The 23,106-nt window shown below is 34.4% G+C and overlaps 2 protein-coding genes across 3 annotated transcripts; one reads left to right on the top strand and one right to left on the bottom strand.

Annotated features, from left to right (window-relative positions):
• Positions 1 to 3,004: 3,004 nt before the first annotated feature.
• Positions 3,005 to 6,415, bottom strand: LOC100793484 (pentatricopeptide repeat-containing protein At5g11310, mitochondrial). The gene is made up of 2 exons (XM_003549193.5): positions 5,570 to 6,415; positions 3,005 to 4,639 (listed from the first exon to the last, which is right to left on the bottom strand). The coding sequence occupies exons 1-2, from the start codon at positions 6,210 to 6,212 to the stop codon at positions 3,414 to 3,416; spliced, it is 1,869 nt and encodes a 622-aa protein (XP_003549241.1). The 5' UTR covers positions 6,213 to 6,415; the 3' UTR covers positions 3,005 to 3,413.
• A 2,501-nt stretch (positions 6,416 to 8,916) lies between these two features.
• LOC100807125 (photosynthetic NDH subunit of subcomplex B 3, chloroplastic) lies at positions 8,917 to 12,335 on the top strand. Of its 2 annotated transcripts, XM_003550111.5 has the most exons (6): positions 8,917 to 9,257; positions 9,506 to 9,619; positions 10,611 to 10,664; positions 11,063 to 11,125; positions 11,495 to 11,557; positions 12,008 to 12,335. In XM_003550111.5, exons 1-6 carry the CDS (start codon positions 9,102 to 9,104, stop codon positions 12,041 to 12,043), a joined length of 486 nt encoding a protein of 161 aa, XP_003550159.1. In that variant the 5' UTR covers positions 8,917 to 9,101; the 3' UTR covers positions 12,044 to 12,335. The 2 variants fall into 2 exon arrangements, with proteins under 2 accessions (XP_003550159.1, XP_006601126.1); XM_006601063.4 differs by lacking the exon at positions 11,495 to 11,557 and having other exon boundaries at positions 8,929 to 9,257.
• Positions 12,336 to 23,106: the final 10,771 nt, after the last annotated feature.

The following is a 23,106-nucleotide window of genomic DNA, read 5'->3' as shown; positions in this document are numbered from 1 at the left end:
TATCAAAATTTAAAGACTAAACAAATTATTTTTAAATTTCAGTAACTAAAAAAATACTCCTCTAAAAAATTCAAGAATTAAAACAATAATTAAGTCTATTTTTTATTAATAAAGTTAGTATTTTCATTTTTTATACATTTTCTATTAGTATTTTTATTATTTAAATATATTTTAAGTTTTAGTAATTTTTCTTAATTTTTTTTATTTAATTTAGCTCATGTCACAAATAATGTTATGTCAAATTGTCAATTGTTATAAATCTTCTTCAAATACATATTTTTTACTCTTACGGATAAACTATTATAACAAGTTTTCCATTTTAAAATATAAATAAAATTAATTAATTTTTACACTAATTAAAATGTTAAAAAATAATTAATATAATTTAGTTTCATTAATTATATTTAAAAACATTAAATATTATTTATTAGAATTTGATGTCACAAATTTAAAGAAGAGTTATTGAAAATAAAGTTTCAATAGTTAAATAATATTTGTGTTTTTTTTCTGAATATAATGTTTATGTGGTGATATCATTATATATGGTGAAAATAGTAAGAGTTTGTTTATATTTGAATTCATCAATTTTTTTCTTATGATTCAATAGTGAATCAAATTAACAGTGAATTTGATGAATTAATTTTTTTTTCTTCTGAATATTAATTTTCACTGTTAATTTACTTAAATCTCAACGAAAAATTAATTTTTTAGCAAAATAGTGAATCAAGTCACGTGACCGATAACTTAACTTGTTTGATTCATCATGTAAATGTTGCACGTCAATGATAATAAAAAGCCCTATAACGTTCAATTAAAATCATCGTCAGATCTCCCTTTTTGAATTAAAAAATATCATTGTCAGAATGTGCAAATATCACATTTTAATCAAAATAATGGAAAAATTAGTCATGAAAAGTGACGGAGAATGATCCAATTAACTACGTAGAATTTTTTTCATAGGCAATTAACTATTGTTTTAGTATTTCTCAAAAAAACAATTAGTATATGAAATCACACAAAATTTTAACATGTTAATTATGATTTAGTTCTCTCTCCCACCCTCTCCCTCCCTCTGGATCCCTTTTAAGACAAAAAAAAAAAAAAAAAAAGAAGCAAGAACAACATGGTTGATGGATGGTGGTGATACTAACTCTAAGTAATTTCCATGCCACTATCAATTGGAGAAGAAGAAAAATTTTGATTTTTCAGTTTTTGTAAGAACCACCTTATCAAATTTTTTTTCTTCTCATTAAGAAAATACTTTAAATTGATTCTTCAATTGCTTTTGTAAGAAACAAGTCAACGACGCGTTGATCCATTGTGAATTAAACTTTTACTAATTTTTTACTCTTTAACCTGGTTTTTTGAAGACTGGTTCTCTGATTTATTTATAGACCGAACTCGCTGATTTTTCAGTTGGACTAACCAATCCAATTCAATTCTCAGATTATTGCTCACTAGTGCATGGAAATTATACTCTTCTTAATAATTCGTTAAGTTGAATAATCCAAAATAAATTTAGGTTAACATAAGTCATAAGAGTCGGACATTGGACTCTACAATTTTTAGTATAAGAATACATACACACGTTGGACTTTAATTTATAAAAATACTTTTAAGTACAATATACTTTAAATAAATGTATAGACTATCTATCCATAATATTAATTAATTGATGGATTAAATAATTCTATTATATTATAGATGGATTAATTTTTTAATATATTTTTAACAAATGATAAATATATTAATAAGGAATTTTTTTATCTTAAAAAAAAGTAATTTTAACCATCATAATTCAATTCAAACTTTATTCAATCCATCCCCTTCCCACCCTAAACTTAACTCACTTTATTTTCAACCTCATATATTCCAAAATATATTTAACGTCAACAAAACAATGAAAATCAAATAAATTTTTTTTCTGAGCATAGTACTGGTACGAAATAATCATTCCATAAATACACATAAGATGGTATTCTCCTTCCAACACAGGATATTTCATGTCTAAGACCAAAATTTGAATACTAAACCATTTTATTAAGAGACACAAGTTACTGTCAAAGCTAGATATATAGTAAATCATGAAAAATGAACCAAAAAAGGAAAAAAAAAAAAAACCCGAAGATATGAAAAAACATCTCGCACAAGTAATGCTACGTTGGCATTCGTCAAATGATATAAGGATAACTCATGAGCACAAACTATGATCATACTAAATAAATTAGTATTTGGTAGTTTTTTTTTTTTTTTTTGCCTCTTGGCTTATATAACTAGAGCTAAAAAAGTATACAAACTGACTTGATAACCCAAAAAATCACTGAGCATCACAAGAGGTTGGTTAAGAGTATACCCCCAACCAAAATAGGCCAGCGAGCCAGTTTCTCAGGAATATGATGATGCTTAAAAGGATGAAGATGAAAGTTCATGGCAGTGGATATTGACCTCCCCCTCAATACAGATCCCCAGTGGTAGGCTAGAAGCAATAGTTCCGACTTAAAAATAGATGACACTTTCCTGCATAGAATAAAATAACCATGATTTCCAAGTCTTAAGGCGATCTATTAGCCTTCATATCTAAATGTGTAATTGGGATAAGTCATGCTCTTACAAGAAACAATAATCTATGATCTGATAAATGGAATTTCTAATGCTCAAGTTTTGGGGGAGCTCTCTTACAAGCCCCCTTTGAACCAGTTTTTTTGAAAACACAGCTCTCGCATAACTCACTCTGACCATGTTATATTTTACCTATGAAATTGTCTAATCTGTTGTTATCTAAAATATTTTTAGAAAGATTTTCTTAAAAAGGGGGAGGATTTCATTTCAAAACTGAACAGTTTGGTTGATAGCATCTGGGGTTTTCTTAAAAAGCACCTAATCAGGTGTTTCAATCCTAACCTGTTCTCCATTCTTAATAGGCTCTCCTTATATATGGTAAAGATGAGCATATTAGATGACAAAAATTATATACAAATATAAGCCAGATAAAATATAATCACAATTTTCACTTAAACAGACCCCTGTTTGATCCATCAGAAGATTACTAGGATTTTTACCAAAAATGAAGATTACAGGGATTTGTACCAACTTTTTGATGGAACACGTTAAAAGCAATTTACTGTGAGCTCCAACGGCTAGAAATAACTTCAGTTGTTGTTATCTTCATTGATAAATATCCACAATTTGGCTATTAGAAGTTATTTTCTGTACAACGAACACTGGTAGCAGATGCTGTTGTAGACAACAGCGAATCCGTTTCACTGATCCACTTCCTGTTGCTTTGAAGCGTACAAATTGCATAAGGAAATACAGCAAAATTCTTTTCAACAAATGTGAATAAATGCAAACTGATTCCCATGTGCTTCAAACTGCCCATAATTGCTCCCAGCTGATACTGAGATCGCAGAAGTTCATCCTGTATTTCTTTTTCTCTCAATATCCTCTATCAAACTGTTTGTGCTTGAGACAGTATTTTCTGATGAACTTCTATGCTTACGAAGTTCACTAGGGTCCTTACAGTCCTTCAGCATATCAGAAAATGCTTTGGCTTTCCGAATTATAGATTTTCTTCGTGCATATGCATCTTCTCTGACTTCACCATAAGTATTTGGCAAATTCGGAGAATAAGGAACAGAAGACATCAACTTGCAAAGTTTTTGAGCCATTTCAGTCATACCTTGTTTCTTTAAATCAGCTTTCATTCTCTGGAAAGTCAGATACTGAGGAACTATACCCCTCCGTATCATGTCCTCAAATTCCACAAAAGCCTCTTCCAACCTACGCACTTTGCAAAGCAAGTGAACTAACATGGTACTCGTAGCCAAGTCCATGTCATATCCATTATGCCTCATTTCCTTGCTAACTTGAACTGCCAAGTCCAACTTCTCCTCTTCACATAACATCTTCACCAGAAGATGGTAAGTTAACCGATCTGGGGTATAACCAGATTGAATCAACTTTGTATACAGGTTCATCCCCTCCTCGATTTTTCTACATCTTGAAAAGTACCTAAAAAAGTAGTTATAAGTGGTAGCACTTGGGAGGAAACCCCTACTTATCATCATTTTAAGAATCTTACTAGCACCTACAAGATCTCCTGCCTTACAAAACCCCTTTACCAGAGAATTGTATGTTGAATCAGTAGGGCCTATTTCCAAAACATGAAAACGTTCCAACATACCCAATGCCTCTTTGAATCTTCCAGCTTCGGCCAGTGCATCGATTATTGGATTATACACAATTGCATTTGGTGCAATTCCTTCTTTGGTCATATCACCAACCATTTCAAGTGCCTTTTCGACACGGCGCATTCGACAATATCCTTCCACAAGGGTACCATATGTCACAACAGTGGGTCTCATATTCTCCTTCATCTCTGCCCAAAGTCTCTCTCCCTGCTTGAGTTTCCGCAATCGAAACCATCCATTTAACATTATGTTATAAACCCGAATAGAAGGAACCCAACTTAAGTCCAACTCCTTTTTCCAAAGGAAATACTCTGAAGCTTCCCTCACAGACCCTTCTTTACAAAGTGAATCCATCAATATCTCCAATAAACTCATTTCTGAGCCAGAATCCACAATTGACTTGTTATTTGTGGCAAACTCATATGTTCTAATTGCAAGTTTGGACATACCTGATTTTTTTTCAAAAAAAAAAAAAACAATTCATCATTAAAAAAGAAACGGAATAATTTTGGACAAAAACTACATATTTGAGTTATCAAAATTCATAAGCATATAGGCAAGAACTTCATCATTACTTGTATTGCAACATACCAAATTTAAATTCAACAATTTGAAAACCTAAATTGCATGCTTTTGTTACCCAACCGCAAAACCAATATTTTGTTGCTTCTGAGGTGCATTAACAAAAATCATCCTAAAACCAAACGCAAAATAGGCATGTGTGGTAAATTCAATAAAAATTATTTTAAAAGTCAATTTGGTTGACAATAGTGTATGAAAATTACACTAACCAAATTTACTTTCCAAATAAAAAAATTGAAAAAATAAATCAAAGTTACTCACTTATCACTATTTCACAAAAAAAAAAAAAAAACTCACTTATTACTATGAGTGAAATCATGTTAAGAAAACCAACTCCAAGTAAATTTCAGTTTGCAAAATCAAACCCAAAATATACACAACACACTTTATATTAGCTGCGTAAAAAACTTATAAAAGAAGCTCTTTTTTTTAGGTTTAAATACATTTTTTGTGCATGAAACTTCGGGTAGAGTTTTTTTTTTTTTCATTTTCATCCTGCAAATTTTTGTTTCGTTACAAAATAAACATATTTTGTTTTTAGTTCTTAAAGTATTTTAAATAGTATTTTTTTCACTGTTTAAAACAGTTATTTTTTTTATTACCTAAAGCAATTTAAACACAAAAATAACAATACAAATACATTTTACGAGAACTAATAAAAAAAATTACAGGGACGAAAAAAAGACTCTGAATTAAATGGATCAAATGTATTTAAGTCCTTTGTTTTTTCATTAGCAAAACTACCAGACTCAAATTGAACAAATTGAAACCCTAAATCCCAAACCATTTTCCGTTACCTGCACGAGCGTAGCGCCGAATCATGATAGCGAAGGTTCCAACGGAAACCAACCTTTCTTTTTCTCCTTCTTCTTCCCCGTCTTTCTCGGCGTGATGGAGAACAAGTTTCCACGCGGCGTCAAACTCCCTCGCCTTCGCGAGCGCGTTGACTACGGCGTCAAAGAGCTTGGGGCCGGGCCTGAAGGCGGGCCGCGTCTGGGCCCAGAGGAAGAGCGAGTGCAGCAGCTTGGGCGACGAGCCGAAGCGATCGAACACGGCGAGCAGAAGGGCCGGGTCCGGCTCGATCCCAGCCCGGTCGAGCTCGGCGTGGAGGGCCGGGCCGGGCGAGAGGGAAGGGTCGGCGAAGAGGTTGGAGATGACGGAGAGAGCGTTTGGGTTGGGAGAGGGAGGGTCGGGTGTGGGGTTTAGGTTTGGGTTTGGGTTTGGGTTCGGAGTGGGTTTTGGTGGGGGTAGTGAGGGCCATTGGATGATTGGGTTTCCAGGTTCGGACAGCCATGAAGAAGAGAAGGGACGGTGTGTGGAGGCTCGGATTGGAGGGGTTCGGTTAGGGTTAGGGTTAGGGTTTGGGTTTGGGTTTAGGGTAAAGGGTAATGAACGGAGGGAGGAGAGTATGTGACGAGGTCTGAGAGAGCGAGAGAGCATTGGGTTAGTTTAGACACTGCGAACACGAATACGATGAAATGAAGGGAAAGGGAAAGGTGTGCTTCTTTACGACGAGTCGTTTAATATTTGGTTTTGGACCGTATGGGACATTTAGGAGTTTGTCGCTGCAATTTTGGTGTCAATTTTTTATGCACTTATCCTGCATTTGCAGACGTTAAAGAGAATAATAAAAAAGTGAAATAAATAGTAAAAACTTTTATTTCACCCTACGAAACACTAATTAAGAGCATGTTTAGATTGAGATAGGATAGTCTAAACCTACATTTCAAGAAAGAATCAGAGAACTGGTTCTGAACGAATATTGAACTAATTTAAGAATGAATCAGTTTTTAACTGCTTTTCAAATCCAAAATATTTTATAAAACTACTTTTTATTTGAAAAGAAAAACTGATTTTCAAGCAATATCTACTCATGTCAATAGATTAATAATTAGGAAAACATCATAATAGACGACCATGATACCTTTTTTCCCTCATTTTAATAATTGGATTAATTGAACCTGTTTTGTAGAAATAATTTAGTTAACCAAACCTGTTTTATAGAAACTCAAGATGCATAATTTCACCAGAGACTCCAACCTCATCACCAAATATTCCATTTCCTTGAGCTGGTGTTGAAGAATCTTATAATACTTATTAGTAAAATCTCGAATTCTAAAGTATTTTAAGACTAGCTACCTGATTGGGCAAGTTTCTTTAAAAAGACTTCGAAAAATGTTTTTCAATGTTATCCAAATATTAAAAAACTTTACTTTGTTTTAGCTTTAATAAACCATCAAAGCATTCCACATGCATTTCAGATTTTTCAACACAAAATATGGATTTCTCTATGCATCTTAGATTTTATGTCATTTTGTTTGACTTTGTTTTAGTTTTAAGTTTCAAAAACAATTTATTGAGATTACTTCACGTGCATATAATATAAGGAATACCCTTTAAATAAGTTATTGATATTTGTTAATGTGTATTGATTGGAAGGGATTTTTCTTTAACTTGATTGGAAGATATTCTTGTTTAAAGGCATGAAAATACTTAAAAGATTAGTTTTTGTTTCTTATTTTTTTGGGTACGTGACCATGATACTCTAGAAAGCAAAAAAAGTTTAAGCCCATTAATTTTTCATTCTATTAAAATAAATTCCTACGTTTTTTTTCATTATATTAAAACTACAACCTTAACCGTGTTTGTATATATCTCATTCCTTTTTAAGAAAAAATATGGTTGGTTATTATAAAAAAAATGATTTTGTGACTTTTTTAAAAACACACTTAAATGTGTTTTTTTTTCTTAATAAATATTTTATTTTTACATTTTCTTTATAATAAATTTTTGTTTCGTGTTAAATTCATAATAAAAACTAATTTTATTTTTGTGTCCTTAACACTTATTTTTAATCTATGATAAATTGGTGATTTTATGTTTTTTCTTTAATAATTTTTTTCATTTGTTATTAGTTAAGAATAAAATAAAATTCATCAATTTATTAAAAAATAAACATAAAATTCGATAATTTATCTAGAACTAAAATATAATATCTAGAATCAAAATTAAAAGTATTATTTTATTAAAAACTCAACGTAAAATAAAAATTCATTAGAAAATAAATATAAAAATTCGATAATTTATCAAGAATTAAAATAAAATATCAAATATAAAAATAAAAAATGTTATTTTATTAAAAACTCAACATAAATAAAAAATTATTAGAAAATAAATACAAAAATTAAATATTTATTAAAAATAAAAACATATTTAAACCTTAAAAATATTTAAGTCATATGTCTAATTAATTTATTATTTTAGGTATGAGTAAATGAAAACAATTGACAAATTGTTTAAAAAATATACAAATGTCCCAAGAGATTCTTATATATTTGAGACATCCAACCTTAACATTTCATCTCATGAACACAAGAGAGCAAAGTCAGCCAAAAATACCCAAGATTTGTCCTGAAGATATAAACAATTTTCGTAATGAACTAGATTTTAGATTGCAACCAATGATTTGGGAGTTTCCTATAAACCAAAATTTGTTTCCATAACGACCAATTTCTTTGCAGCATCGTCGAGCTCAACTTTCTTCCTTTAACTTCTTGTTTTAATTTATGTTTTTGAATAAGTAATGGTGCATCTTTTGCTTATTGATTAATTTTAATTTATATTAATTTTTAAAATATTTATTTATTTATTTACGCTTTGCATATGGCCCTCTCATAAAAATTAAGCTAATTCCATCCTTGCTCTCACAATTTTATTCTTAAAAGACATATCAATTAATGAGTTAAAGTAGTATATTTTTTATAATTTATCTTTAACCTATGGTCCTAATCAATGAGATTTTTGCAGTATTTTTTTTAACTATATCTTATAAGTGTAAAAATATTTACTAATTTTGTTAATATCTAATTTTTGTTTTTTTTGAAAAAGTTATTTGACCACTTTTATTGAGTTTCTTTTTTTAATATTTTTTTTTGAATTTAAACTCAAGATGTTATTTAAGTAACCAAAGTTCGATTTTCCTTAGTCTAATGATATAATTGATAAAACTTTTTTAGTGTACCAAAATATAACGTTAAAACAACTATTTTTTTTCCATAGTGAACAAATAACAATGAAATTTTTCAATAATCTATTCAAAATTGGAATTTATATTTATTTCGCCTGGTAAGACAGAGCGAGTTCTAGAGAGTATATATCAAATATAAATAAGAAACCCGACCTAAAGTTCCAAATTTACACAAAACACACGTCTCATTGGCCATTTGCAGTTTGCACTATTTTACATCACAAAAGATAAAAACAGAGAAAGAAAGATTATTTAGGAACAAGAAGGTGTGCGCGCGCGAACCATCCATAACAGAAACAACAATGGCTTCCATGAGTATATTCACCACCATTTCCCTCGCCGCCGACGCCCGGAATCCGGCCATCTATTTTCCCCGGCGGCGGCAGCCCAACACGGTCATTTTCGCCGCCGCCTCATCGCCGGAATCTCCTCCAGAAATAGAGCTCGAGTTCATCGGGGTATATTTTTTTTTATTCGTAAGAATTAAACATGATAGGAGGGACCAACTGAGCTAAATCCTTTGATATCAGAGTATCATTTAACTAATCTTATTCCTACCTATGAAGTTTAAGCAATACATTTCACATTTGTGCTTGTACTTTGTTTTTTTTCCAATGTAGCATAAAAATTCAGCTAGCTAGTTAGTTAGAATTGAAGTGTGGAATGAATGAATGAAAAATGTGAAACTTTTGTTTCTTGTTGCAAGCCAAAACCGGGAAGTGATGGATCGTACCCGGTGGAGAGAGTGAAAGCAATAAGCGGAGAGAAGCTGTTGAGGAACATCATGTTGGATAACAAGATCGAGCTTTATGCCACCTATGTAAGTCTCATACCACATGTTTTCAATCAACCACAACCACTAACATCTTTTGCACCAGATTCTCAATCTCAACTACTATGTAGTAGTTTTTTTTCTTATTTATTTAATATTTATTATAAATGTCAAAAAGTGCTTCCTAAGAAAAAAATATACATATTTGTTAGTATATTAAAAATATAAAAGTTATTTCATGTTTATATATTTTTAGTAATTAAAAACAGAATAAATAATTTATGCACTTGTAAAGGTTTTTATATTATCATGTGTAATAAATTTATTTACTTTATAATAGTTATATAAAAAATTGTATTTATAATAATTTTTAATCGGTTATAGTATAAATAAATTTACGCTAGAAATACATAAATATTAAACTCTTTAAAGTATATTGAATGCATTAATATGTATTCTTAAAAGGTTTAAGCTTTTAGAATTTTCATCAACCATGTAGATTAACTTGTGTCAGTTTAAATTTAATGGAGTTTTTAATGTTGTTTTCTAATTCGTATTTGAATCTTATGTGCCATTCAAGTTTTTTCTTCCTTAAAATTCTAATGAATCAGATCATTTACTCTGTTTTTATTTATTAAGTTTAAATTTGTCTCTATTTTTTTTTAAGTGAAGTTTTTTTTTTTATATAAATTTGAGTTTTGAGTTTTGATCGTTATTATAGATCTTATATATAGCAACTTGGTCCCTCTAAATGAGTTTTGACTTTTGATTGTTACTATAGATCATGTTTTCTAGATAGAGTAACTTTAGTCAACTTATTATAAGATAATTGAGTATCGAAATTACATTTTAAAAAAACTAAATTATTAATTTGACTCCTCTATTTATTTAATTAGTTTAAAATAGTCTCTTTATTATTAAAAAAACTCAAACTTTATATGAATTAAAATCAAATTTTAATATAGTTATAAGTATCAAGTACATATTTAAATCATATTATGTCGTTGTTGGGAACTAGTTTTAACTGCATCAAGAACAGGGGAAGCTGATGAACTGCGCGGGAGGTGGTAGCTGCGGAACATGCATAGTAGAGGTAAGGATTTGTGTTGTTCTCATGTTTATATGTCCCCATGTTAACAATGTGTTAAAGAAAATACTTTAATTCTTACATATAAATAATTATTGTAAGTAAAATCTTTAGAACGATACTAATTTTGAAAATTCAGTTAATTCATTAATAATATTGTGTGTAATGTTGGCTCATTCATTAATCATTTGATTGAAAATGAACTTTCTCAACTCTATACACAGTGTTCTAACTTCTAAACACACGCAAGCTTAGTTTGTCTTGGTCAATTAATAAGCATAACATCTTGAGGCATGAATCTTCGATCTTGAGTTTTTCACAATAATATAGTTCTAGGGTTCTTTACAAAGTAAATGTACTCATCAATCTCTAATTGCAAGTACATGTTGATTCTTCTGTTGCAGATTATTGAAGGAAAGGATCTTTTAAATGAAAGAACAAACACTGAACTCAGATATCTTAGTAAGGCATGTTCTCTCTCCCTCTCACACTCACATATACAATAACACTTTGTTCAAGTCATGACTCAATTTTAACTGGTTTAATTTGCAATTGAGTTGATTGAATTGTGATTCACGGTTTAGCTGATTGAAAATTTCCTATCCTAAGCCACTGTAGAAATTTCATAATCTCAGTGAAAGTCATTTGATATCGACATTATTGAATTGAATGCACTTTCAGCTTATCCAATGGAACAATGAGGAATTGGTGATTTATAGCCCTTTTTTTTTATTTGCAAAACCAGCTTCTTAGAAAGGTCCTTTTAATTTTTTAGGGTGATATGATGGTAAGTTTTGAAATTTTATGATCTTCTAAGCTTTCGCCATTTTAAACAGAAACCCGAATCTTGGAGGCTGGCTTGTCAAACTATTGTTGGAAACAAAGAAAACTCTGGCAAGGTATCTTACAAAATCATAGTAGGTGTTCTGTGTGTAGCAAGAGTGGTGTCACGAGTGTAAGAGCACAGCATATACCATGATCATGATCTACTTTTATTTGATATTTTAAATAAAAAGTTAATTGATTTTATAATAATTTAATCTGATTGGATGCCAATTCACCACAAGTACCATTAACATATATTTTCCTATATGAAGTCTATAATGGGACCATCAATGATGAAGACAATTATAGCATGTAGAAAGTAAATTTGCATTTGCTTGTCTCTTTCAACTTAAAGTAGAAGAATTTTAGTGAGAAGGGAATCTTTTTCTATTTTTAGATGTCTTAAAGAATGAGGCATAAAAGTATTGAGATCTCAAGTAATGATTGCTTTCAAAATTAAGATTGGTTTTCCTCATGTGCAATAGGTCTAGTGGATTAATATATTTGCTATGGTGGCCTTTTAGGTTGCTGTTCAAAGGATTCCTCAGTGGAAGAAGTAGTAAACCATGGATGCTTAGAAAGAAGAGCTCCATATGTTCCTCCTCAATTTGACACAGTTTGAAGCAACACTACAAATCATTGATCCATGCATCATAAATTTATGAAAACTTTTGCTTTGGTTCTTAATGGAATCTTGCAGATATCTGTAATGTATAATTTCCCTTCATGTTTTGTAATGGTTGCCACTTGGCTTCAATTCTTTAGGTTAGGGTACAAATCTTTGGAGTATACATTATCAAAGCAATTTTGAATTTGTTTACATCATCAATGCATGATACATTATCAAAGAAACTCTATTAGAGTGCAAATGACACATTATCTTTGATGTGCAATTCCCAAAAAAACGATGTCTTCTTTTTCTTCAAACAAATTGATGAGTGAGTTCCTTCACCACAGCAGCTCTCTCATGGCTAGACAGTGAGCTAGATCTTTGCCTGAGTATTGAGCTAAATCTGTATAGAAAATTTCTGTTCTTATTTCTCCTTATGTTTTTTTTTTCTTTACTTAATTGAAATCTGCATAAATAGACAGTATTTGAAAATTCCCTTTATAAGTCATAGTACAATACTCCAAATAGGGTCCCTAATAAAAAAATCAATTGTCCATCAAATTAGTTCCTGACTGATTTAGTAGAAATTCATGATCCTTGAAAAATGATTATATCCATCATTTTTAGTCCTACCATTAAATATTGTTTGTTAACCTTAACAAAGTGGCATTTTTGTGCCAAATTGGTGCTTCTACATGGCAAGAGTGTGCTAATATACTTGATAACGCCATTGAATTAGATGGCACAAAGGTGGGACAAGGTCACACTGTCTTCACTTGGTACTGCTCCAATAGCCATAATAGGCATCCCTGATTGTTTCATTGAATGCCATCAAACTGATATTTTTCAAGGGGAGGAAATTTCGGCCATGGCAAGTTAGTGCAGAACTTGTGTTTCTGATTCGTGATTTAAGAATATGTGTGTGGTATGACCTCAATATAGGAATGGCAAATATTTCAGTCTTGAGAAGAGTTTCACTGCAATTCTTTCAAGAAGGAAATTGGACCCATGATGATCTCTTTGAGGACACGGAGCTTGAAGGGGACACTGAGGAGGATCTATACCAGAGACTCCTATATTGTAGGTGACAAAGCTTTTACTTTGATTATTTAAAGCAATTGCATACAGTTCATTCACACTCGTAGAGGTTATATGATAGCAACAGGACACAAGCTGATGGAAGGCCCAAGAGACTTACCAAGAGGCCAGCCCATTACGAAGACTACGTCTGAAGCGCACCAAGGATTCTTGCTGAATATTCAATCATCATTCTGTTTTCATTCTGTTATGAGAATTATCCTTCTGTTATTTCCTTTTTAGTTTGTTACAGCCTAGCTGGCCCACATGTGGTTTTACAGCTTGTTATCCTTTCTTATAAATACCATATAAGGAAATAAAATCAGCAAGAAAGAATTTTACCAGTAGCATATTAGTGTCTTTAGTTAGTTGCACCCCTAACATTTCTGGTCCGACCTGCCATTATGCCAGAACATAATACGCGCCAAACCTCCATTGAGCGACTGGAAGAGGCCATCCACAAGCTTACCCAGCATCAATCCACCCTATCCCAAAACCAGCAGTCCCTAACCCAAGCCAATGCGAACCTCAACCTCAAGCTCGATTCGGTCCTCGATCGACTCGCAGCCCTCACCGAATCTCCACCCTCACCGAAACCACCCCCTTCACCACCGCCCAACACCATTTCCAGACCACACATGAAACTTGAAGTCCCACACTTCGATGGCCAAGATCCTCTCGGGAGGATCTTCAAAATCACGCAATTATTCGATTATCAAGGGATTCCTGATGCAGAGCGTATCACTGTGGCGTCCTTCTATATGGAGGGACTTGCACTCTGTTGGTTCCAATGGATGTCCAGGAATGGCTTCCTGACATCATGGCCGACCATGCTTCAAGCCTTGGAGTCGCGCTTTGCCCCGTCGTACTACGACGACCCACATGGTGCGCTTTTCAAACTCCAACAGCGAGGCACTGTCAACGACTACCTGGCGGAGTTCGAGCACCTCGCTAATCATGTTATCGGGCTGTCTCCCCCGTTGTTGATGAGCTGTTTTATTTATGAATTGTCGCTAGAGCTCCGCCGTGAGGTGCAAGCGTTGCAACCAATGTGCTTGCCGCAAGCCGTGGCCCTCCCTGGCTAAGCTCCAGGAAGACAAGTTCTCCAACCGCCGTCGCAGCAACCGAGCCACTTACCCCACCCACCACCAGCCACAAGGCCTATAACCACCACACCCTCCTCCAAATTGCCTTTCCGCCGCTTGTCCCCTGAGGCGATCGCCATCAAACGCGATAAGGGACTGTGCTATTATTGTGATGCAAAGTGGTTGACGGGGCATCGTTGCCAACCCCGTATCCACCTCCTAATCGCGGAAGATGACGTGGATCTGCTCACCCCACCGGACCACCCGAATCGCCCCAACCACACAGCGACCCCTCCCCGCCACCAGTCTCAGACGACTCTCAGCCCCAATTGAGCCTGCACGCGCTCTCCGGCATGCCTGTCCCTGAAACCTTCTGCGTGTACGACACGATCCACCATCACCACCTCACCATACTTGTCGATGGCAGTAGTACGCACAATTTTGTGCAATCCCATGTCGCTAAGTTTCTTGCTCTTCCCTCTACCTCGATAGACCCTTTCTCGATTATGGTTGGTGACGGCGGAGTCATGCAGTGTACCCGCCGCTACCCTCAGGTCTCCATTGAGATTCAAGGGCACAGGTTTATCACAGACCTTTTCGGGTTAGCGCTTAGTAGAGCAGATATTGTGTTGGGTGTCCAATGGCTGAAGGAATTGGGCCCAATCACTAGCGATTACACCTCATTCTCCATGTTCTTCACCCACATGGGCCTCCCGGTTCACATTGTCGCGGACATTCCCACTAAACCACCTTCAGCCTCAGCCCATCAATTGAAACGCATGCTACGAACCCAGGCGGTCTCGGCCCTATTCCACCTCCGCACCACACCCTCACCTTCATCCCTAACCACCTCCCCCACCTTAATTTCAGATGACCGTCCGCCACCCACAACCCTGTCCTCCCTCCTGGATAAGTTCCAACATATTCTCCGCGAACCAACCCAGCTCCCTCCAGTCCGTCCAATTTCCCACCATATCCACCTCTCCCCTAATTCCAAACCAATCATAGTTAAACCATATCGATACCCACACAGCCAAAAGACCGAACTCGAGAAACAAGTTCAATCCATGCTTGACTCGGGACTTATCAGACTCAGCCATAGCCCTTATTCCTCACCTGTGCTCCTCGCCAAGAAAAAGAATGGTAGTTGGCGCTGATGCATTGATTATCACACCCTCAATGTTATTACCATTAAACACTGCTTCCCTATGCCTACCATTGACGAGCTCCTCGACAAGCTGGGCATGGCATCCTGTTTCTCGAAGTTAGACTTACGCCAGGGATTCCACCAAATTCGAATGGTGAAAGAGGATATCCATAAGACTGTGTTTCGCACCCACAACGGCCATTATGAGTACTGCGTCATGCCTTTTGGGCTGTGCAATGCTCCGGCAACCTTCCAGGCCACCATGAATGAGTTGCTTAAGCCTTTCCTCCCCAAGTTCATGGCTGTTTTTTTTTATGATATCTTGGTGTACAGCCCTTCATGGACTGATCATCTCCGGCATCTGGAAGCTGTTTTTGCCACGATCGCCCAAGGCTTCTTCTTCCTGTGTGCCTCTAAGTGCGTTTTCGCCAAAGCCAGCCTCCAGTACTTAACTCATATCGTGTCTGCTGCTGGTGTCGCACCAAACCCATCCAAGGTTTCTGCTATGTTGGACTGGCCCACTCCGACAAACACCATTGACCTTCACGGATTCCTTGGCCTTACCGGGTTCTACAGGCGTTTCATACATGGATATGCACCTCTGGCAGCCCTTTTGACCAATCTCCTTTGCAGGGACAATTTTCATTGGAATGATGAAGCTCAAGGTGCTTTCGATAAACTTAAACAAGTCATGACCACGGCACCGCTGTTGACTCCGCCGGATTTCACTATTCCATTTTGCTTGGAGACCGACGCCTCCGGTGTGGCAATGGGAGCCATCCTTTCTCAGCGAGCACACCCGATAGCATTCTTTAGTCAACTCCTGTGCCCGAGGCTCCAACGTTCCTCTACTTACGTTAGAGAACTCCATGCGATCACCTCTGTCGTTCGCAAATGGCAGCACTATCTCCTCAACCACCATTTCATTATCATCACAAACCACTAGAGTCTGAAAGACTTAATGAACCAGGTGATACAAACCCCTTAACAACATCAATACTTGGCCAAGCTCCTGGGGTATGATTATACTATACAATACCATTCCGGCACCGGCAACATCGCGATAGATGCCCTTTCACGCATTGTGCCACCGGGACAATGCTTCATTCTCTCTATCCCCACTCTTGATTGCTTGGCCGACATCAAACACTCTGTGGTCAACTCATCCGCTTATCGAGACCTTCTCGATACGATTCAGCAACAACCTGATGCTCACCCAGAGTTTTCTACCCACTTGGGATGGATTCGATATCGCGGCAAGCTTTGGCTCCAACTCGATAATCCTTATATCCCCATGTTGTTGAATGAATTTCACTCCACGCCACTTGGAGGCCATATGGGAGAAACTAAGACCTTGCGAAGGCTCAAAGAAACCTTCTTCTAGGACACTATGCGCCGCGATGTTCGTCGCATGGTATCGGAGTGTCGCATCTGCCAACTCATGAAGTACGAGAGCAAGAAATCGGCCGGCCTGCTCCAACCGCTTCCAATTCCTTCAATTTTGTGGGAGGATCTTACTCTCAACTTCATCACGGGACTGCCGCCATCCCATGGGTGCATCACCATCTTGGTGGTTGTTGACTGCTACTCTAAGGGTACCCATCTTGGGGCACTGCCGTCGAAATACTCCGCCCACAAGGTTGCCAGCCTCTTCATCGACATCGTCTACAAGTTACATGGTTTCTCCCGTAGCCTGTGTCAGATAGAGACCCCATCTTTCTCCGCCAATTCTGGCGCGAACTATTCAGGCTAAGTGGCACCAAACTCCAATACAGCACCTCATATCATTCGGAGTTTGACGGCCAAACAGAAGTCCTTAACAGGACTCTCGAGCAATATCTCCGATCATTCGTGCATGACCGCCCTGCTCTCTGACACTCATTCCTTCCATTGGCGGAATGGAGCTACAATACATCAACTCATTACGGCACAGGCATGTTCCTTTAAGAAGTTACTTATGGTAAACCTCCCCAGCGTTCCCACAATACCTCCCTGGGTCTTCCACAATCAAGGCAGCTGATTCTATAGTGTTGACCCGACAAGAATTGCACAACAAACTACAACGCCGCTTAGCTAAGGCCCAGGCTGCTATGAAAATTCATGCTGACTGCCACCGTCGCGATGTGCAGTTCCATGTCAGCGATCTGGTCTATGTCCGACTCTGGCCTTACCTCCAATTATCCATCAGGCCCCATTATTCAAAATTGGCCAAACGATTTTATGGGCCTTATTGGGTCACCGAGAAGATTGGGCTTGTGGCTTACCGCCTCTAGTTACCATTCTTATATCTCACTTTGGTTCTTAAGAGAGATTAGCTAAACAGGTTTTAGGTAGATTAAATTTAAGTAGTAAGTCAAATATATAAAAATAAATCTAGATGATTAACTTGATTATCTTACATTGAATTGGAATGAGAGTAAAAGAATATCATCCCAAGAAAAAGATCCTGACCCCAAAATTTTGGTCGGTTACAAAGAAGCATAGATGATGATCCTTCTCGTTAAGGAAAGTCTCACATCATTGCACATCATTGCACAAACAAATATGAGTCATGTTTTGAGAGTGTTATGTTAAGTTATATATATATATATATATATATATATATATATATATATATATATATATATGCTATGAAAATTTCAGAATGTGAATACACTTTCATTCAACCTTAGAGACTATCTGCTCTGTTTTTTTCTTCTCCTTTCTCTTTGTTTCTTCTTACATGGTGTTAGTCAGATCTCTGTTGATTTTTAAAGGTGTGTGAGGAAATCTTAAAAAAAAATACAAACAAGAAAAATATTCATAGACTAACATGGAAGAGTAGCAACTTCTTACCTCCACCTCTGGTATTTGCAAGAGAAAAACTATGATTTGTGAGTTGTAAAAATGAAGTTTACAGAAAAGAATGGAAATTATAAGCAACCAACTCCTTCACCAAATAACATGGTGGCCCATATAACATTCCACAATGAATCAGAGGCATGGGAAGGTAGGGCGCTTGGGATGGTAACGCATTATACAAAAATAGTTTATATCATGAACTTGTTTTGTGAATAACGAAGGGTGGGAATAGGTAGACAACTTGGTTGGTCTAGACACATCTATCCAAAATGTAAAATTTAAGTTTTTTCAAATGTCTATTCAAGTAAAATAAAATTAGGCTTTAAAAAAAGCATATTAAACCTAATAGGTTGATTTTTTTTTTACTGCAACATGCTTATATCATTTAATAAATAAGCAAAACATCAATACAATAAGGAGAATAATCAAAGCATTATGGACTAACATAGAACCTAAACACCCTTTCAAGAGCATGAACAACTTAGTTCACTTGTCTATAAACAAAATTCATACCCAAGATTATATTAAACCTAATATGCTAGCTTATTTGTATACATATATAATAAAATTACATTATGTTATATTATATATACATAATTATATATAATACATATACATATATTACAAAAAATAATACAAAATTATAATTTGTTACTAATTGACCTATCGACCTTTTCATAAGTCTTATGATAACATAGATTTTTAAACAAACTTTCAAGTTAATCACTCTAGTTACTAGTCGAGTTCGGTCTTAAAAAAAAGCTTATGAGAAGAAATAGGTCATACTAATCAAAGCTTTGTCTTTATATTGAAGGTAATAATAAGGTTTAAGCCTATCAAAGCTTGATCTCCATGACATGTTTCTACCTCTACGTATAATTAATTTTTCATAGATTAATTTAATTATATACTCTAAGTCATTAGTAACATTTTAAAACCCTGCCAATGTCTACTCAGACGAAGCATTCTACGCAGAAGATTTTAAATACCCTCCCAAAATGAATTACACACACGCTGCAAACTCGATATCCAAACTCAAGTTTAATTAATTATTTTCAACAACACCATTTTGTTTTGAAACAGATTTTCAAGAACACCAAATCCTAAACCAAACAAGCACTACTTGAATTTCTGATTTGTTGAAATAAACAAAAGCAATGCGTTATGACTTATGATGGCCGCGCTTTAATTTGCATAATTGTTTAATGAATAGTGGAATATGAAGGAAAAAAATAATAAATAACTGTGGCACATTCATCTTGACTTTGATATATATATATATATATATATATATATATATATATATATATATATATATATATATATATATATATATATATATATATATATATATATATATATATATATATATATATATATATATATATATATATATATATATATATATATATATATATATATATATATATATATATATATATATATATACACACGTGAGAGGAGAAAAAGAGGAGAGATAGCGTGTGAGATAACTTTTTTTTATATTTCACTCTATAGAGAGAGTTTAGAGAGAGCGCGTGAGTTCCGATACTTTTAAGTAGTCTTTGAAGTATAGTATGAAATTAAACATTAGTAAGCTTCAACATCTTTCAACATTTTAAAAAAAACCTAAAAATAAATATTTTAATGGGTAATATATATATATATATATATATATATATATATATATATATATATATATATATGCACACACAAGAGAAAGAATCTAGTTACTCCAAGAGTAAGTGTAAAGTCTTACTCTCAATTTGAACCTTTAATTTTATTTTGAATGAGAGGATGAGATTTATCCTATGCACACTTACCTTTTAGGTGTTCCATTTGCAATTTGTAAACGTCTGTCTATCTTCCCTTTCTAACACTAGGAAGCTCACTCCATTCTCTTTTCCTGCACCTAGTTTGCATTTCGTTTTCCTATAAAATCTAGCAATTAAATCTCCTATGCACTACACACGTATCGGACCTCTATCTCTCTTCCTCCCAATTCGCTAATGACCATTTATCATTTTTCTCAGTAACTATAAAACTCACTTCAAACATTCTGTCTCCTGTACATAGCTTAAATTTCATTTATTTCCATTTTTATTTCAGTTATAGACATTATATAGAGACATGTACGCACATTCTCGTGCACCTAAATAGGAACATGTACGCACAAAATTGTCACTTTATTATATCTAGCACTTGAGTTGGTGAGCAGATTATTCACATTATCTTTTGTGTGAACGAATATATGCATGGTATTAATCAATGTGATAGGTAAATGCAAAACTGGAAGGATGACAAGATTCATAAACTTTACATGAGTTGAACACCACACGAGCAAATTACTCACTCTTTGTTGTGTGATCGAATACATGGGATACATATATACATATGAGTTCTGATTTGAATGGCAATTGTTTTTTTAGGTACTTTATCTAAGAATTCTAATGAATAATAAGTTTTATTCATTTGCACATAAATTGTTTGTTATAAAACCTGAATTTACTCCATTTTTTAGCCACCAAATTATAAATTCATTGCATATATTCTTCCAATAAGACTCCAATGAGTCACCACATGCACATTTCTTCAGTAAACAATTGTGCTCCATTTTCTTTAATTAACACTTCATCAATGTAAAACAAATTATAATTGTTTCTTCCATCTCTCAGAGCATATTGCGTGAAAATCTTATGAACCAAATAACAATTGTATGCTTCTATATCAGAGCATATTGCAAAATAATTTCAGTAATAGTTCAAAAGGCTATAAACTGACTACTACAATAAACATTTGTTGTTATATGATTCTCAACCAAAGTAAACAATTTACTAATTGCTAAACATTTCTCCAGCAAAACTTAAACTAGATTTTAAACAGAAAAATACATTCCTCCTTAATAAAAACCTTGTCAATGAAATAGTCCTTCATCATCATAGACCTGCAAAAATAACACTGATTAGTTACGATAATGAATAAAACGCAAGTTAAAGATTTGAAAAAATACCATAAAGCTTACATTATTAATCATTTAGATTTTTTTTCTTGCAAGTCTTGCTGTTGTGACCATGCTCTCCACACTCATGGCATGCTTTCCTTTTAACCAATGACTTATTAAGTGATACTTCAAGCCCACTCTTCAATCTATTATTATGAGACACTTTTTCCCATCCTTTTTTCTCCCCTTTGTTTGTGATATGTGTGGGTCTCTAAGAATCAAATGTGGCACTTCACTCACATGTTCTGGCATGCAGAGTTTGTTCCCAATGGTGAGACTTGACTCCAAAAGTGGTAAACTTGTTTTCATTACAATTACTGACTTATGAGTTTGACCCAACTCCAAAACGATGAACCTATATATCTCTTTCGATTCTTCAACAAGATCAACTAATATGCTTGCTTGTTGTTGTGCGTGCATCCTTCTTAAAATCCTAGGTGTAATGGACAGACCATCAAAGTTATTTTCAGCATCACTAACCTCAATACATTTGTTAGCATCCTTCGTCCAACGTTGCAAAACAAAATGATCGGGAATTTGAACAACCCCTTTTGCTTGAAAAATTACAAATATGTGTCTGCACAATATCCCCATAAATTCAAAAAGTTGACAGTCACATTTAGCAACCTTTGAGTCTAAGTCTACATTAACATTAAATGTATCTCAAGCATCATAGCAACTAGACACCTGAAAGACATAACTAGGCCCATCTCTTCGAATCTTTTTCTTAGTAAACTCGTTGATCTTCCTAAGCTCATTTTGAAATTTTCCAAAAACATTTCTTGTATAAACAAATGCAGCATGATGTTCAAGTTTGGAGCCAGTACTCAAAATACGAAATTTATGCCTAGATTCGTAATCTTCCCTTTTTTCTACTTCTAAGCGACAATCAACTGTCTTTTCAAACTTCACCACAAATTCTTGTAATGTTGTTCTCGAGTGTACAAAAGAATCAAAAAAGGCATTAATGCCCTCATTTCTTTGAGTAGTATTCATACCAGCAAAAAATGTACTCCTATTGAAAATATGTATTCATGATTCTTTAATCCTATATAATCCCTGAAGCCATTCATTTCCTTCCAACAAGTTATACTCTTTCATTAGGTGCTTCCATTCTTCTTCAAAAATATCAATACAAGGTGACTCTCGGATGCATCTTTTAAGCTCACGCTTGAAAGTAGATCTTTTACGGTATACATGAGCTAACTTTTTAGGAAACTTCTTCCTAATATGCCACAAGCAAAGACGATGTCTTGTTTCTAGAAATACTTTTTTTATAGCAGCTCCAATTGCTAAATATTGATCAGTTATGATAGAAACAAGTTTTTTTCCACCTATTGCCTCGAGCCAAGTCTGAAATAACCAAGTAAAAGAATTCTTTGATTCGTCTAGTAACAATGCACAACCAAACAAAATTGACTGGTAATGATTATTCACTCTAGTAAATGGTGCAAACGGCATACTATACTTATTGGTTTTATAGGAGGTATCAAAAGTTATAACATCTCCAAATTGTTGGTCAGCTACCCTTGATCTAGCATCTACCCAAAAAAAATTTACCATCCGAGAATCATCATCACATTGGATTGCATAGAAAAAATTAGGATTTTCAACTTGTTTTCTTTTGCAATAATTGAAAACAGCTTTAGCATCTCCAACATCTAAATTCTTTCTTCAAAGATTTCTGATATGATTCCAACAATCTCTATTGGAGGAAGATGAGTCACCATTGTTGAAAATTGAAGCAACCTTCCCTGTAGGCAATCCTTCTTCCTCAAATTTTTCCACAAGACTCTGTGCAGCAACACTCATCTTTTTATGACACCTCATATAACACACACTTTTGGGGCCAAGCATTACAT

The sequence above is a fragment of the Glycine max genome, chromosome 17 (genome assembly GCF_000004515.6).
Source record: "Glycine max cultivar Williams 82 chromosome 17, Glycine_max_v4.0, whole genome shotgun sequence".
NCBI classification, from domain to species: domain Eukaryota; kingdom Viridiplantae; phylum Streptophyta; class Magnoliopsida; order Fabales; family Fabaceae; genus Glycine; species Glycine max.
The sequence above is the reverse complement of the archived record's forward strand: the minus strand, read 5'-3'. Positions and strand labels throughout refer to the sequence as shown.

Bases quoted from the DNA above. Each gene is read 5' to 3' on its own strand.
- LOC100793484 (XM_003549193.5), bottom strand. From the start codon at position 6,212: ATGCTCTCTCGCTCTCTCAGACCTCGTCACATACTCTCCTCCCTCCGT. The intron at 4,640-5,569 runs GTAACGGAAAAT...AAAAAAAATCAG, and splicing joins TCGGCGCTACGCTCGTGCAG to GTATGTCCAAACTTGCAATT.
- LOC100807125 (XM_003550111.5), top strand. From the start codon at position 9,102: ATGGCTTCCATGAGTATATTCACCACCATTTCCCTCGCCGCCGACGCC. The intron at 10,665-11,062 runs GTAAGGATTTGT...CTTCTGTTGCAG, and splicing joins GCGGAACATGCATAGTAGAG to ATTATTGAAGGAAAGGATCT. The intron at 11,558-12,007 runs GTATCTTACAAA...GTGGCCTTTTAG, and splicing joins ACAAAGAAAACTCTGGCAAG to GTTGCTGTTCAAAGGATTCC.